Source organism: Bos javanicus, chromosome 22 (assembly GCF_032452875.1).
Source record: "Bos javanicus breed banteng chromosome 22, ARS-OSU_banteng_1.0, whole genome shotgun sequence".
NCBI lineage: Eukaryota > Metazoa > Chordata > Mammalia > Artiodactyla > Bovidae > Bos > Bos javanicus.
The window spans coordinates 11,326,302-11,344,787 of NC_083889.1; the positions used below are offsets into that span (position 1 = coordinate 11,326,302).

Sequence of the window (18,486 nt, forward strand, 5' to 3'; positions counted from 1 at the left end):
CCCTGTCCGCGGACCCTTCCCCCACCCAACTCCTACTCTCTCCGGACCCTTCGGAATTCCCCACACTCTGGGACCTTCACCCCCGCCCCGCGCACCCTTGCGTCCCCCTGAACCTTCCTCACACTCCCGAGTACTCACTCCCTCGCACCAGCGCCCCGAACCTCTCCGCGGGGTCGCTTCGCGGTAAGGGACCACTCTTAGCAGCCTCTATTCGCAAACCGCTGCCCTCCACGCCATGTGACTGAGCCATCGCTTCCCGTGCCGGGATGTTCCTCACGCAGCACCTCCCCCAAGACACCCTCACGGGACCCTTCTCCCCATCCCTCGCCTCTACCTCCTATTCTTCCTTCCTTCTCCCGGTAAATATCCTTCCAAGGGCCCTCCTCACTCTCCCATCCGTGCGATCTCGCCTCGGACCCCGGGGCCCTACCCGCACCCCCGCGGGCCTCTGCCTAGCCCCCGACACCCCTCAGCGCACTCATCTGCCAGACTCCTCACGGCCTTCGCACCCCAGGCCGCTCACCTCACTCATCTTCCCAGGCCTCCTGACGCCCCCACACACCTCGGCCCTCACATCTACCGCCAGGACCCCTCTGGAATCCCCTACACCCCAAGCCCGTCCCCCCCACCCCGCGTCTGCCCAAGAACCCCTCCCGCCCTCCACCCAGCGCTTCGGTCTCACCCCGCACCCCTCTCCCCCCGGGGCTGGCGGGCAGCGCCGGCGGCGGCGGCGGCGGCGGAGGCCGGTCCCCCGGCCGGGACACACCCACCCGCCCGCCCTCCCGCTTTCCCTCGTTCCCTCCCTCATTCCCTCCCTCTCTCCCGCCCGCCCTCGCTCCTCGCTTGCTCCTTCCCCCTCGCCCGCTCCCGCTTCCCGCGGCGCCCGGCCTCCCGCTCCGCCTCTCCTTGCGCGGCTCTCCCGGGCGCGGCTCCGGGGTTCATGGTGACGAGGCGGCGGCCGCTCCAGCCCAGAGGCGGCGGCGGCGGCGGGAGCGGGGGCGCGAGCCCGGGCCGCCTCTCACAGAGCGCGGGGCCGGGCGGCGGGCGCGCCCAGGCGGCGGCGGCGAGCGCCCCCCCGGCCCGCGGCCCCGCGCGCCCCCCGCGCCGCGCGCCCGTGCGCCTGGCTGCCGGGGGGCCGGGCCGGCGGGCGGCCGCCGCGCCGCGCACCCATGGACGGCCCGGCCATCATCACCCAGGTGACCAACCCCAAGGAGGACGAGGGCCGGGCCCCGGGCGCCGGCGAGAAAGGTAAGGAGGGGCGCGGGCCGGGCGCAGGCCGGGGGCGTGGGCACTCCCCGCGCGACCGGAGTTGGCTGCCGGGCGCTGGCGCGGGCTGGGGGAGGGGTGCGTGGGTGCGGGGTGCGCAGCAGGGAGGCGAGCGGGCGGGAGGGGGAGTGTGCCCGCGCCGCTCGGGGCGCGGGAGGGGGCGTGCGCCTTTCTCCGGGTGGCGGCGATGTGGGGGTGACCCTGCGGGCCAGGAGTTTGTGTGTGCGCTCACGCGACGGAGAAGTTGTGAGCCCGCGTGTGTTTCTGGCAGGTTGGAAGTGTGTGTGTCGTGTGTATGCAGTGGGCAGAGGTTGGAAGGCTATGTGTGCACCTAACGGATAGGTTGTGAGTGTGTGTGTCTATCGGATTACGTGTGTGTGCACTTGTGTGTGTACACTTGCATGCTGTGGGTATGCACAGGCCAACTGAGAGATGGTAAAGGTGTGTGAGCACCGGTTTTCCTGACAGGCTGTGAGTGTGCTTGTGTACATTATGTATGTTTGTGTGTACCTGACTAGGAGGTTGTGGAGTTGTGTGTGTGTGTGTGCCTGCATGAGCCCGAGCCTGCAGAGTTTGTATGTGTTCATTCCCTACAGAGTTTGTGTATGAACATGACTGTGAGCTCACAGCACTGAACTGGCAGGTTGAGTATGTTGTGCCCATGGACTGGCAGGGTGGTGTGTGTGTGTGTGTGTGTGCAGTTACACCTAGGAAGACTGCGTGTGTGCTGTGCCTGACCATGAGCCTGTGTGTTCACCCGACAGTGAGGCTGTGTGCTTGGGTGTGTTTAGTTGGTTGCGCAAGTGGGGTGGGGGGAGCATTGCTGAGCTAGCCCCCTGCTTGACTCTGCTGTCTCAGTGGCACCTGTTGGGTGCATCTACAGGGTTTGGTGGCCCCTTTAGGGCCCAGCTCTAACGGACCCTCGGAGGAGCCCTTGGGTGCCAGGTGTGTCCCTCCCGGGAGAGCCGGCACGGTGCTGAAGGACCTGGTTTGATTCCAGCACATTTTGGCCCCATCACCCACCCCTCATTGCTCTTTTCCTTTGTGTCCCTGCCCCTCTTGGAGGCCTGTTGTCCCCCTCTCTCATGAGCCCTGGTTACTGTCCCTCTAGTAAGCTGGCCTGAGCTTTGGACAGTTTTGAAGGGCCAAGGAATCTGGCTTGTTTTGTTCTGTGACTAAATCTTCCTGCTGTGTGCCTGGCAAACACCTGCACTGAGGTCAGGAGCAGCCCACTGGGATGCTCCCCCCTCCCCTCTCCAAGCCTGGCCTTTGACTTTGGCAGAGAGTCAGATTTCTTAACATGTGTTACTAACCTTGCTGTGCCAGTTGGGTGAGGTGTGCAGCTCTGCTGAGGAGTGGCATGGGGGTGGGGGAAACACTCCATTACCTCTCCCCAGGCAGGAATCCCTGGGCAAGCCCACCAGAGTCACCCCTCAGATTGGCGATTTGTCAACTCATTTGCAGATTCCATAGACCATAAACACTGTGTGTCTGCAGACTTGTTTTCTTTTGTGTAAAATTAGAAATCAGACTCCCCCCAGGCATGTTTCTGTGCCTTACAGAGGGGCTGAAGCACTGGAGGAGGCTGCTCCAGATGGATCTCCATGTCTCTCTGGGGCCCAAGTGGGCAGCGCCTTGCTTGGTCTGGCCTTCCTGTTGCTGGGGCTGTTGGTTCCTAGGGCCCGGGCCTGCTGTCCCTGGGCTGGGCATGTCCCCTCAGGGACAGTTTGCTCGGAGGCATCGAGGAGATTTGATGCCTCTGCTTCTCCTCCAGTGTGGATTGAGTGCTTTGTGTGATGCTGTGCCAGAGAGAATCCACAGCTCTTGTGATGAGAGGTGTGGCAGAAAGCAGGAAAATGTTTGTCAGGACTTCAGCCTTCCTACTGCTCCCCACCTGATTGCAGGAGCAGGCGCCTCCCCAACTTTCTCTTTTCCTCTAGCTCCTAAACTTTTAAAAGTGGAGACAGTTATCCAAAATTCAAACCATGTACAAATATTCAAGGATAGTGCTTGTTCTATTCAAGGATGGTGCCTGTTCTATTCAACTTGTTTATGTTTCTTTTCATGACAATCTTGTATTATCTTTAACTGCTTATTTTGTTTGTTTTCTAGCGTCAGATTGGTTGGTTGATAACTGATGAGAGGAATTCCTTACCTGCCTCTCTGGGGTGGGGTCGGTGGCTTCTTGTAGTCAGTGCTTCTTGTTGAAGCATTAAAATCTTACTCAGTTTAGTTTCTCACTTTAAAACAAAATAATTTGGGTTAACTATAGTGTGGCAATAAACTGTAGAACCTAGCTTTGGAATACTTTGCTCAGATTCATAAACCACTAAACATGTTTAACAATGTTTCTTGCTTAATTAAGCATGTTGATATATTTAGACAGGCACAATGGATTTTGTTATCACTCAAGTTTTAGGTGAACTCTTAATCGTTTTGATTTTAGTTATGCAGCCTGAAATGTAAGATTTTGTGATAGGAAAGAAACTCTTGGTTTTAAAAGTTTACTTTTATTTTTTGTTCTTAAAATAGGATTAATAATGACTGCCTTTTGGGTTTGATTTGGATTAAATGAGATGAAGTCTGTTAAAGACTCTGCCTAGTTCACCAGTGTGTCACTGTTGCATATACCTTTCTTTAGGTGGAGGTTTGCAGAGGAAGTAGTAAGTGTGGGCTGGGGCCCGGGTTGTTTGCACAAGTTGAATTACTTTTTGACACTTTGCCACGTGGTAGTGAGCACTCAGACATGATTGTCCCTGTCGGAGGTGTGGCCTGTCACCGAAGATTTATTTTGTAATCGTGTTTGACTTGACTGATAGTATAAAGATACAGAGGCAGTTTTCGGTGTGAGTTTAGCCCAGGCTGCTTTACTATCTGGAAATTTACAAATCAATAAGAAAAAGTCTAACAATACAGTAGAAAAGTGGTCAAGAGATATGAACAAGAAAAATTGTAGAAGAGGAAATTTGAATGTCCAATAAATGTATGAAATGATGCTTTACTTCCTGTGAAATTTTTCTTCTGTGTCAGCTTGTTTAAACATTGAAATGACTGACAACATTCAAAGTAAACAAAAGTTTTGGGAAAGGAATACTGTTATAAACCTTTGTGGGAGAATGAAGTGAGTACAGACTTTTTAGAGAATATTTGAGTACTGAATCTCTTAGAAACATTTGGCTGCAAGTAATAGAAAACCAGACTTAACACTGTAGCTTAACCTGGCAGAGGTTTATTCTTGTCACATAGCAAGCAGTCTGGAGGTACCTGTCGATAGCTTTAGTTTGGCAACTCATTAGTATCACAGCTGACATCACTGTGATTCCCTTAACTTTACTACATGTTGTAATGTGGCTGCCACCCCTCCAAACACCATAGCCACCTTCAGGGAAGGAAAAAGGTCCAGCTATTTTTAACTGGAAAGCACAAATATAGCTAGGGACCACCCAGCAAACTTTTGGTGATGTTTAATCGGCCAGAACTGGGTCACATAGTCACTCCAACCTTTGGTTTGGACGCAGGAAAGAAGATAATTGGGAATAGGTGGGAACGGGTATAATCTCAGCCAATCAACAATATTGGTGATACCTGTGAAGCCAGGTCTACTTCTGGGTTTCTGTCCTAGAGAAAAAGCCTTATATATGCTACAGGAAACACATACAAGGATTTTCACCAATGTCTACATTGCTTGCAATATAAAAAATCGGGAACATCCTAAGTGCCAAAGGATTAGACTGTAGTACGTCAATACCACAAAATACTATAAGGCACTTAGAAAGAATGAATTAAATTAGATCTAAGGATACTAACATGCACATTTCCAAGAGATTTTAAAGCAGGGTGGGGGTAAAGTAATTGAATAATATAAACAGTGTGATCCTGTCTGTATTTTAAAAAATATCAGACACACAGACAGAAAACTGTACATATGTCTAGAGACACACAAAAAATAATCTGAAAAAATACTTCAAACAAACAACAGTGATTTTCCCTGGGGAATAGACTGAGCTGGAAAGTGAGGGAACTTTGCCTTTTTGTTTAAATATTAATGAAAATGTCCTTGTGTTTTACAGATGAATTTTTTTAACGAAAGGAAATTTCCCATAGCTATTTGGAGGAAAATAAGTAATTAAAGGGAGTTGAATAATAATAAAACAAAAGCCTCTCAATTAATATGCAACATTATCAAGCACATATCAGTTCTTGCTGAACAGTTAATTATTCTGTAAGCTAATGCATGTCCCTTGATGAGATTTCTGTAGACAAGTTTGTTTTGGCAGATTTTTGGCCCAGGATACTAGGTATATTTCCTCCACATGTTTGCGACACTTCAGCTTAACTCAGAAACCTTTAACCTTTGGGCTGCTAACAAAATTACATCAAGGAGAAGATTCTTGGAAGCAATAGTTATTTCAGATGGTGGAACAAATTTGAAGTAGATTCAATTTGATTAACTTTTTAATATTAAACTTTTTATTCAGAAATGACTCTTAAGTTTACATGCAGCTGTAAGCAGTCACACTGACCCCCCTACCTAGTTCCCACTAATGTTAGCATCTTGCCAAACCTTTGTACAAAATCATTGGTGTGGTCAGGACACAGAATTCCATCAGCTCAAAGATCCCTCATGGTGCCGTTTTATAACTACACCTAGTTCTCTTCCATTCCCACTCCTTCTCAGCCTGTTGGAAACCACTCGTCTGTTCTTCATTTCTGAAATTTTGTCATTTTAGGAATGTGTATACATGGAATCAAACAGTGTGATCTTTTGGAGTTGACTTTTTTCATTCAGCTTAATTCTCTGGATTTTCAGTCAGGTTGTTGCCTATATCAGTATTTTCTTCTTTTTTATTGCAGAATAGTATTCCATGACATGAATATACCACAGTTTAACCAATCACTCTTTGAAGAACATCTAATCGTTTCTGAATTTGGGCTATTACACATAAAACTGCTATAAACGTTAGTGGACAGGTTTTTGAGTAAAGAGAAGTCATCATTTCTCCAGGAAAAGTACCCAGGCATGCAATTGCTGGATCATATGGTAGTTGCATATTTGCTTTTTAAAGAAACTGCCAAACTGTTTTCCAAATTAAATGTACCAGTTTATAATCTCACCAGCAGTTCATGAAAGATCTAATTTCTCCACGTCCTCACCAGTGTTCGATATCACCTTTTTGTATTAATCATTCTGATATGTGTGTAGTGCTATCTCATTGTGGTTTTAATTTGGATTTCTCTGATGGCTAATGATGTTGAACTTCTCTCCATGTGCTTTTTCCTTCTGTATATCTTCTTTGATGAGATGTTCCTTCTTGTCTTTTGTTCATGTTCTAATTGGATATTTCTTTCACTGTTGGGTTTTGAGAATTCTTTTCAATTCTCGATGTTAGTCCTTCATCAGGTATGTGGTTTGCAAATATTTCCTCCTTATCTGTAGCTTGTCTATTCATCCTCCTTACACAGTATTTTGCAGAACAAAAGTTTTTAATATATCAATTTTTCCTTCAATTGGTTGTGCTTTTGAGGTCAAGTCTAAGAACCCTTTATCTCACACTAGACCTGAGTGTTTTGTCATATGCTCTTCCCAAAAGTTTTGTAGTTTTATGTTTTACATTTAATACCATTATCTGTTGTGATTTCATTTTTGTAAGGTGAAAGTGAAAGTGTTAGTTGCTCAATTGTGTCTGACTCTTTTGACCACATAGACCATAGCTTACCAGGCTCCTCTGTTCGTGGAATTCTCCAGGCAGGAATACTTGGAGATCCCCCTTCTCCGGGGGATCTTCCCGACACAGGGATTGAACCTGAGTCTCCTGCACTGCAAGCAGATTCTTTATCATCTGAGCCGTCAGGGAACCACAACTAGATTAAGTTTTTTGTCTCTGACTGTCTAATCACTTTAGCCACATTTGTTGAAAAGGCTTTCCTTCCTCTTTTGAGTTTCTTTTGCATTTCAAATCAGTGTATCAGTCAAAAACCAGCGCGTCGTATTTGTGTAGGTCTCTGAGTTTTCTATTTTATTCCACTGATTTATGTGTCTGTCCCCTCTGCCTATACCACTGTCTTGGTTATTGTAGCTGTATATTAAGTCTTGAGATAGAATAGCCTGATTCCTCCAAATTTTGTCTTTTGTTTTAGCAGTTCTAGTTCCTTTCTCTATATATTCTATATATACATATATATTACAATAATCTTGTCTCTATCTACAGAAAGCTTGCTGAGATTTGATAGGAATCAAATTAAGCCTGTGTGTCAGTTTGGGGAGAATTAACATCTTCACTATATTGAATCTTCCAGTTCATGACCGTGGTCTTTCCATTTATTGAGATATGGTATTCTTTGATTCTTTCATCAGGGTTGTATAGGTTTTCAGCATACAAGTCCTATTAATGTTTTTATTAGATACGTATCTAAGTGGTTGCTGCTGCTGCTGCTGCTGCTAAGTCGCTTCAGTCGTGTCCGACTCTGTGTGACCCCATAGACGGCAGCCCACCAGGCTCCCCCATCCCTCGGATTCTCCAGGCAAGAACACTGGAGTGGGTTGCCATTTCCTTCTCCAGTGCATAAAAGTGAAAAGTGAAAGTGAAGTCACTCAGTCGTGTCCGACTCCTAGCGACCCCATGGACTGCGGCCCATCAGGGTCCTCCGTCCATGGGATTTTCCAGGCAAGAGTACTGGAGTGGGCTGCCATTGCCTTCTCCAATCTAAGTGGTTACATGTTTCTTTTTTTTTTTTTTTTGAGTGATTTTAGTTATGTTTTTAATTTTGGTATTCACACGTTCGGTACTAGTATATAGGAATGCAGTTAATTTTGTATGTCTTTGTTATGTCCTCTATACTGAACTCACTTATTAGTTATAAGAGACTTTGTATGTTTTTTGAGGCTTTTAACATAGAAGGCTTTTAAGATGTCATCACATAAGAACATTTCTATTTCTTCCTTTCTGATTTGTATGCCTTTTATTTCTTTTTCTTTATTGTGTCGATGAAAACTTAGAGAAGTATGCTGAATAAGAGTTGTGAGAATGGACATCCTTACCTTGTTCCCATTTCAGTCTTTTACTGTTGTAAAAGTATATTGTTGGCTATTGTTGGCTGTTTGTGTATGTATGTGTGTGTATGTCTTTATTAAATGGTTAAGGAAGTTCTCCTGTATTCCAGTTTTTCTGAGAGTTTTTATCAGAGATGGATGTTGAATTTTGTCATATGTTTTTCCTGTATCAATTGATATGATCATGTGAGTTTTCATCTTTGGTCTATTAATCTGGTAGATTACACTGATAGATTTTAAAATATTGAACCATCCTGTATGCCTAGAATAAGCCTCATGATTTTGTATGTAATTCTTTTTGTGTATTAATGAATTCTCATTGCCACCATTTTGTTAAGGATTTTTGCATCTGTATTCATGAGTGATATTGGTCTATGCTTTTCATTTTGGGTATGGTCTTTATCTAATTTGGTGCCAACTTTGTAAAGTAAATTGGAAAGTATTCTGTTCTCTTTTCTGGAAGAGATTGTGTAATACTGGTATTCATTCCCAGTGAAATCGTCTGGACCTGGAGATTTCTTTGGGTGGAATTTTTAAATGACAAATTCAGTTTCTCTAATAGTTATAGAGCTATTCAGATCATCTCTTTTATATGGGATAAGTTGTGTCATTTTTGTTTTTTGAGATTTGATGCATTTCATCGAAGTTGTCATATTTGTGTGTAGAGTTGTTCATAGTATTATTCCCTCATTATCTATTCGATGCTTGCAGGGTCTGAAGAGACAGCCCCTGTTTCTAACATCCCCACTTTCATTTGTAATATTGGTAATTTGTGTCTTCCATCTTATTTTTTGGTGAGACTTGATAGAGGTTTCTCAATTTTCTTGATCTTTAAAAAAAAAAAGACCCATTTTGTATTTCACTGATTTTTCTCTACCACTTTTAATGTTTTCAAGTCAACTGATAATCTTTTCTGTTCTTTATTATTTTCCTTCCTTATGCTTGATTTGGGTTTATTTTGCTCTTTTTCTAGGTTCTTGGAAGGGAACTTAGATTATTGATTTGAGACGCTTCCTTTTCCTAACATATGCATACTGTGCCACACGTTTTTCTCTTAGTATTATTTTTGCAATATCTCGCAAATTCTGATGTTATATTTTCATCTTCATTCAGTTCAATGTATTATTTTATAGAAAACTTCTTTTTTAATTTAGCTATTTTATTTAATTTTGTCTGTGCTGGGTCTTGGTTTCTGCGAGCCGGGGCTACTCTGCAGTTGCGGTGCGCAGGCTTCCGATTGCGGCATGCAGGCTTTGCGGCATGCGGGCTTCAGTAGCCGCGGCTCCCCAGCTCTAGTGCACAGGCTCACTAGTTGTGATGCACAGGCTTGGTTGCCCCAGAGCATGTGGAATCTTCCTGGACCAGGGACTGAACTCATGTCCTCTACACCGGCAGGCTGATTCTTAACCACTCGACCACCAGGGAAGTCCTCGATGTTTGTTGTTGTTGTTTTTTAATATGGGCTTTATTTTTTAGGATGGTTTTAAGTTCATAGCGAAACTGAGCAGAAAGTGTTCCCGTGTAACACTGACCCCACACGGTTTCAGCTCATCTGGGTGAATGCTGAGGAGCACCGTTGCTGTACTGTATGGTGAGAAGGCTTTTTGTTTCATGAGAAACTGTCAAACTGTCTTCCAAAGTATCTGTATCATCTTTAGTTTTCAGAAGTTTAGTTATGATATGTCTCAGTGTGGATTTCTTCAGGTTTATTCTATTGGGGATTCACTTAGCTTCTTGAATTTGTAAGGTTGTCTCTTACAAAATTTGGGACGTTTTCAGCCTTTATTTTCTGAAGTACTTTTTTAGCCCTGCTCTTTTCTCCTCTTCTCCTGGGACTCTGATGACACAAATATGAGGTCCTTTGTTACAGGCCCACAGGTTTATCAATACCAACTACTCTTTAAAAAAAAAAAAAACTCTTCTGTCTGTTGATTCAGATTGGGTAATTTTGTCCTATCTCTGAGTTCAGTGATTTGCTCCTAGTCCCCTCCATTCTGCTATTGAGCCTATCCACAAGTTTTTTATTTCAACTTTTGTTTCACTTAAAATTTGCCATTCAGTTTTTCTTTATGTCTTGTTTTCCTTTGCTAAGACTTGCTGTGTCTTTGCTGAGGCTTTCTATTTCCATTTGTTTTCAATATCTTCCTAATTGCTTTTACCATAGCTGCTTGAAAATTTTTGTCAGGTAATTGTAATAGCTTTCTTGGTGTTGGCCGCGATTGTCTTTTTTTCGTTGAGTTTGAGATCTTCTGGCTCTTGGTGTAACAAGTGAATTGCAGTTGAAATTTGGACTTTTTCTTATCATGTTATGAGAGTCTGTGTCTTATTTAAAGCTTCAGTTTTAGTTGGTTTTCTCTGACACTGCTCCAGCAGAGAAGGGGAAACACTGCCCCATTATTGCCAGGGAGAGGTAGAAGTCCAGGATCTCCACTTGACCTCTCCTGACAAACTGATGGGCAGGAAGGGAGTTTCAGCTCCCACATGATCTCTGTAGTGGGAGTGGGTGAGGCTAAAAACCCTGAATCTTCTTGTGCCTCCTCTGACACCTTGGTAGGAATGGAAGTCCAGGCTAGCCACATGGTCTTCACTAGCACCACTGGGAGAGGGAGGGACCCATTACCAGCAGTTAGGAGTGAAGGTCTCTTCTCCCCACATGGCTTTCTCAGCCACTGCCCCAGCAGGGTGGGGGGTGCCTCCTTATACCCTGGTGGGGGTGGAGATCTACATGCCCTTTGGGGTTTGCTGACCTCGGTGGGGTTGGGGCCACAGTGTGTGCGTGTGTGGTGTTCTCTGCAGCAGAGCAGTTTTATTATCTGAAAGTTTCCTGTCTTGATAGACTGTCCCTTTTCTGGTCCTTTGGTTACAAAGAATAGGCTTCTGAAAGGACTTTTTTTTTTTTTTTTTTGTCAGTAGCTGTTGATTTTTGCCCATATCTAGCTCCTTTGGCTCTGAGTTTGGGTTATATGAGGCAAAAGAAAACCCAGGGGTCACCAGCCTTGGTTTAAGTTCTCAGCTCCCTCCCTGCTCTGCCTTCTTCCCCCCACCTTTCAGTCAGCTTGTGTTTGCTCTATAAACTGGGCTTTTAGTTGTACTAGTGGACAGATTAGGAAGAATTATACTCCATCTTCTTGGAAGTAGAAGTCCCCTGATTAATTTTTAGACCTATCCAAATTGTTTTAAGGAAGACTAGAATTGCAGAGTTGTCCCTTTAAAGGTTTATTTCAGCAAAGTGCTAGTGACTGATGTAAAAGTCAAATTGGGTTAGTACTTTGAGAATCTTGATTGTCCCTGAAAAAGAGAAATGATAATGAATTCAGTGTGAAATCAAGTCTAGATCAGTGGGGCTTCAGTGACAACTGTTGTTGAGCCAGCCTTCAAAGGATGCATTCTTAAGCTTTCGTCTTAACACCAGAATTTAGATCAGCATTCTCGAATATCCTGAGTTAGATGTATTTTTGATCTAATATTCTGTTTGATTGGCAAGCAGGTTTAAACCTGTATCTTATCTTTCATTTTGTTTCTCAATTGAGAAAGCATCCATTTAAGTAGATAGAAATGTCTTCCTGGGGTAAACACAAAGGAGCTTATCTCTGGTTTTAGCGCTGCTGGTTACTACTAGACAGAGCTCTCTGGCCAGTGACTGGAAAACTCTTCTTCTGTCTGTGCTGCCCTGAACGTAGGTCTGGGGGCTTCCAAAATTTGCCCCAGACTGCACTTGACTGGAGTGGCCCACGTCACAGGGGAAGTCCATATGCAAACATAGGACTACACAGCCTCAAGTTTAACTCTGGAGCATTTGTTTATTTTCAGCCCAGTTTTATTGAGATGCAGTTGACATGTGACACTATTGAAGTTTAAGGTATACAGCATAATGACGTGACATACATACATATACACACATATAGTGAAATGATTACTACAGTGAGTTTGAACATCCATGACCTCATAGTTACCAGTTTTTTTTCTTATGATTATAATTTTTAAGATTCACTTTCTTCAGTTCAGTTTCAGCTCAGTTGCTCAGTCGTGTCCAACTCTTTGCGACCCCATGAATCGCAGCACGCCAGGCCTCCCTGTCCATCACCAACTCCCGGAGTTCACCCAGACTCACGTCCATTGAGTCAGTGATGCCATTCAGCCATCTCATCCTCTGTCGTCCCCTTCTCCTCCTGCCCCTAATCCCTCCCAGCATCAGAGTCTTTTCCAGTGAGTCAACTCTTCACATGAGGTGGCCAAAGTACTGGAGTTTCAGCTTTAGCATCATTCCTTCCAAAGAAATCCCGGGGCTTATCTCCTTCAGAATGGACTGGTTGGATCTCCTTGCAGTCCAAGGGACTCTCAAGAGTCTTCTCCAACACCACAGTTCAAAAGCATCAATTCTTCCGTGCTCAGCCTTCTTCACAGTCCAACTCTCACATCCATACATGACCACTGGAAAAACCATAGCCTTGACTAGATGGACCTTTGTTGGCAAAGTAATGTCTCTGCTTTTGAATATGCTATCTAGGTTGGTCATAACTTTCCTTTGAAGGAGGAAGCGTCTTTTCATTTCATGGCTGCAGTCACCATCTGCAGTGATTTTGGAGCCCCCCAAAATAAAGTCTGACACTGTTTCCACTGTTTCCCCATCTATTTGCCATGAAGTGATGGGACCGGATGCCATGATCTTCGTTTTCTGAATGTTGAGCTTTAAGCCAACTTTTTCACTCTCCACTTTCACTTTCGTCAAGAGGCTTTTGAGTTCCTCTTCACTTTCTGCCATAAGGGTGGTGTCATCTGCATATCTGAGGTTATTGATATTTCTCCCAGCAATCTTGATTCCAGCTTGTGTTCTTCCAGTCCAGCATTTCTCATGATGTACTCTGCATATAAGTTAAATAAGCAGGGTGACAATATACAGCCTTGACGAACTCCTTTTCCTATTTGGAACCAGTCTGTTGTTCCATGTCCAGTTCTAACTGTTGCTTCCTGACCTGCATACAAATTTCTCAAGAGGCAGATCAGGTGGTCTGGTATTCCCATCTCTTTCAGAATTTTCCACAGTTTATTGTGATCCACACAGTCAAAGGCTTTGGCGTAGTCAATAAAACAGAAATAGATGTTTTTCTGAAACCCTCTTGCTTCTTCCTTGATCCAGCAGATGTTGGCAATTTGATCTCTGGTTCCTCTGCCTTTTCTAAAACCAGCTTGAACATCAGGAAGTTCACGGTTCACATATTGCTGAAGCCTGGCTTGGAGAATTTTGAGCATTACTTTACTAGCATGTGCGATGAGTGCAATTGTGCGGTAGTTTGAGCATTCTTTGGCATTACGTTTCTTTGGGATTGGAATGAAAACTGCCCTTTTCCAGTCCTGTGGCCACTGCTGAGTTTTCCAAATTTGCTGGCATATTGAGTGCAGCACTTTCACAGCATCATCTTTCAGGATTTGGAATAGCTCAACTGGAAAAAAGCTCACCTCCACTGGCTTTGTTCGTAGTGATGCTTTCTAAGGCCTACTTGACTTCACATTCCAGGATGTCTGGCTCTAGGTGAGTGATCACACCATTGTGATTATCTGGGTCGTGAAGATCTTTTTTGTATAGTTCTTCTGTGTACTCTTGCCATCTCTTCTTAATATCTTCTGCTTCTTTTAGGTCCATACCATTTCTGTCCTTTATCGAGCCCATCTTTGCATGAAATGTTCCCTTGGTATCTCTAATTTTCTTGAAGAGATCTCTAGTCTTTCCCATTCTGTTGTTTTCCTCTATTTCTTTGCATTGATCACTTTCTTAGCGACTTATGAATATACCACCCAGCATTGTGAACTCTAGTGATCATGTTGCTCATTAGATGCCTGTTGCTTGTTATCTTATAATTGGAGCTTTGTACCTTATGACCACCTTCACCCAATTCCTTTGCCCCTCACCCTCTGCCAACCTCAAATCTGATCTCTTTTTCTGTGACTTTGGTTTTGTTTTGGAATCCACATATAAATGAGATCATAAAGTTTTTGTCCGTCTCTGACTTATTTCATTTAGCATGTCTTGCCCCCAAGGTCCATCCATGTTGTTACAACTTCTGTTTATGATAGAATAATATTCCTTTATATAATATATATGTGAATATATATATATATGTGTGTGTGTGTGTGTGTATATATAAAAAGAGTCTTCTTTATCCATTCATCTGACAGTGGACACTTAGGTTATTTCCATGTCTTGACTATTATAAATAATGTTGTAATGAGTGTGGGAGTACAGACACCTCTTTGGGATAGTGATTTTGCTTTCTTTGGATATATACCCAGAAGTGAAGCCAGTGGCTTTTTCTCTTTCAGTGAAATTCAGTGACTTTTTCTCTTTCGGCAGTGGAGGAAGGGGAATACATGATAGGGCCAATGGGTTCACTGAGTCCTTTCAGCCAGGAATTGGCAGAAGTCAAGAAACACTCTGGCCACAAACAGTTCTAGATTTACATATACGTATATAATATGTTTTTCACTTGCTTTGGCAGTAATATATGATGCTAAGGTCAAGGGAAATGTCAGGATTCTGTTGGGAAATGTTGAGGTATAATATTTACCTTGGAACTTATTTTCCAGATTTTAAATCATGATTTATCAGACATTTGAAGTTCAATATTTTTAATGACCCAGCTTTCTTTTTAAAAATCTACTTTCATTAAATAGTATCTTTCCCTTTACTCTTTTAACATTTATTTTACTATTTTTAAAATGAGAATGTATAGTCAGTGCTTTATTTAAAATTAAATTAGGCAAATATTTACACTTATGACTTTGAAATAGCACATAATGGAGCAAAGGCTTAGGAACCGCCTGTAGCACTGGGTTAGGATGTGGGCATTTTTGTATTTGGGGTCAGCATGGAAAACACTGGTGGCACAGTTCTCTGAAACCAGGGCCTAATAAACAGTGGTCTGTATGGACGCTAAGGATTATGTAATCACCTAAGTAATCACTCATTTTGATTCTGAGTTAAAAACTGCTTTGAGTTAAAAACTGAAAGATTTCTTTGTAATTATAACTTGTATTAAGGCTACTTGCCAAAAATGTTTTAAAATCCTGGTACTCAAAGCGCTTTAAAAAGTGAAGAGAAGTGGCTTAGTGTGTGATGGCTGATGCTATTCTTACCTTTCATAATTAGTGTTTAACCTAAGCTTTCAGTGTTTCAGGGTATCTGGAAGAACAAACCACACTCCTTTGTCAACACAGCTTGAATAAATGTAGCCTTTCGGTGTCAAAGTGAAGTCAGTGTTCCAGTAAACATGCATCCTGTAGTCAGCGTTATGTGTGATGTCTCCCTCTGCGTCCTGTCCAGGAGCCAGCTTCCATGCTCAGCATACCATAAATCTGTTCTGAGTATTTGACTCAGTCATGTCCAGATCAGAAACCAATGACTTTAATTCCATAGACCTCCATCAGAGCCGTATTTTCTTACCCCATTTTTGAGGCAACAGTTTAACAGATTTAATTTTTGCTTTGGTTAGAACAAACACATTTCATGTTAGTCATCCACCAGGCATATACAGTTGGAGGAGCTGTTAACTCTGTCAAGGGTATGAGTACTTACTGGTGAGCATGAATTTTTCTATCCCATAGGATACTCTGTTTCACTGCACAGGCTTGACTTCTTGATTTTTTTTTGTTTTTTAATAAGGTAAACTTACATATAATAAAAATCGTTCTTTTTGATGTAACCCAAAATTAGAAAGCTTCCTAGGTGGCACAGTGATAAAGAATCCACTGTCAGTGCAGGAGATGGAGGTTCAATCCTTGGGTCAGGAAGATCCCCTGGAGAAGGGAATGGCTACCCACTCCACTATCCTTACATGGGAAGTCGCATGGACAGAGGAGCCTGGTGGGCTTACAGTCCATGAGGTTGCAAAAGAGCTTGACTCGAAGAGCGACTTAGCAATAACGACAAAAGTTGGAAAGTTCTGTGAGCTTTGCCAAACTCATACAGCTATGTAACCACCTCCGTAATCAAGATAGAGAACATTTCCGTGATTCACAGAGTAACCCCTGTGCCCCTTCGCCGTTACCTGCCTTCCACACTCAGCCCAGAACAGCTCTCTCTTCTCTCCGCTTCCTTCCATTTTCTGAAACTTCATCTAAACAGAATCATGCCGTCTGGAGCCTTGGGCGTTTGGTTTCTTTCACTTAGCAAAATGCTTTTGAAGCGCCTCCAGGTGGTTTCCTGTATCAGTTCTTTGTTGGTATTTCTTGCTGAATAGTATTTGATTGTATGCGTGTGCCAGTTTGAAAGTATATATTTAACTTTATTGTTAAAAAAACTACCAAACAGTTCTCCAGAGTAGCGGTGCTGTTTTGCATCTCCACCGGTCGTGTATGACTCTTCTAGTGGCTCGTTATCAGCACCTACTTAGCATTGTCAGTTTTTAAATTTTAGCCATTCTGACAGACAACTAGTGGTATTTTGTTGGGGTTTTAATTTCTATTCTCTTAACAACTGATAATGCTGATATTCTTTTTATGTGCCATTCACCTTTTGGCGAGGTGTCTGTTCGTACTGTTACCAATTTAAAAAAACAGTAGATTATTTGATTTATTATTATTGAGTTTGAAAGCTTTTTTTATATATATTCTGGATACAAGTACTTTGCTGAATATGTGTTTTGCAAATATTTTATCCTAGTCTGTGACCTGTCTTTTCATCCTCTAAGCAATGTCTTTGACTTTCCAATTTTTTTGTGGTTAAACACACTTTACATTAAATTTACTGTCTTACAATTTACTTAATAATTGTATATTCTAAATTGTATACAATTCAGTGATAATGACTACATCTGTGTTGTTGTGAGTGTATCACCACCATCCGTCTCCAGAACTCTTTTCACCTTGAAACTCTGAAGCGCTGTACCTGTTAAATAACTGCCCATTGTCCCTCTCCCCAGCCACTGGCAGCCGTCTGTCTGCTTTCTGTCTCTTGTTTTGACTACCCTACTCACGTAAGTGGAATCAGGCAGTATTTGTCTTTACATGACTGACATTTCACTTAGTATAAAGTCCTCAAGGTGGATCCGTTTGTAGCATGCCAGAATCCATTTGTAGCATTTCTTTTTAAGGTTATATTGAGAGAGAAAGAGGGAGAGAAAAATACATATGTATTAGATATCTTTTTACAGACGTGGTATGTAAAAGATACCACATTTTGTGTATTTATTCGTATGTCAGTGGACACTTGGACGGCTTCCATGTAGTAGCCATTGTGAATACTGCTGCTGTGGACGTGGATATGCAATTACTTGTTTCAGTCCCTGCTGTCAGTACTTAGGGATGTATATTCAGGAGTGGAATTGTGGCATCGCATGGTAATTGTATATTTAAATTTTTGAGCAACCACCATACCTGCTGTCCCACAACAGCTGTACCATTTTGTGTTGAAGCCCAGTACAACAAGGATGCCAGTCTCTCCACATCTTCACCAGGACTGTTACTTTCTTTACTGATAGTAGCTGTCCTAATGGGTTCAAGGTGTTGATGATGTCATTTGAAGAGCAGAAATTGAAGTTTGTTTGCATGTGAATGTTCAGTTGTTTCCACATCAGCTGTTGAAGAAACCATGCTTTTTCTATTGTATTGCCTTTGAATCTTTATCAAAAAATCAGATGACTGTATGTGTGTAGGTCTATTTCTGGCCTCTGTTCTCTCCTTAAATTTTGATCAGCCTCCTTAATGTGAAGCAGTGTGAAGCTTAATATAGTACCAGCCCTCCCTCAGAAGTAAATTTTTGGTCATGATTTAAGCAGAAGAGAAGACCAAGACATTTTACAATCTGGCCGGGCAGATTTACTCTGCATTTTGCAGTGAAGGGTGTTCTGAAAGACAAAACCTATGACTTTCTCCACGCTTTTTTAGGAACTTACCCAAACAGACTTTGTACATTATATCTTTTTCCAGGTTTAAAATTGGAGCTGAGAATTTCTTCTATCTTGAGTATCCTTCTGCAGAAAGCTAATACAAAAGTACAAGATAAGATAAACAAGCATTTGAGTTTAAAATATAATCTCCCATAGTTATACAATAGTGTAAAAATAGTGACTATCTTGATGGAATCCAGGAAACAGAAGCATAGAATGTCACCAGAACAGAAACAAATGTGCTAAGCCTCAGCTCTGCCGAGAGTACCTAGGCTCCAGAGAACATGG

General features: G+C 43.1%; 1 protein-coding gene across 1 annotated transcript in view; it reads left to right on the forward strand.

Moving 5' to 3' along the window:
• The first annotated feature begins 1,120 nt into the window (after positions 1-1,120).
• Positions 1,121-18,486, forward strand: part of CTDSPL (CTD small phosphatase like) — a 125,008-nt gene continuing 107,642 nt past the window's right edge. The window contains exon 1 of the mRNA XM_061395927.1: positions 1,121-1,248. Within this exon, the coding sequence (XP_061251911.1) occupies positions 1,170-1,248 (79 nt within the window). The 5' untranslated portion in view covers positions 1,121-1,169. The remainder of the gene's footprint in view (positions 1,249-18,486) is intronic.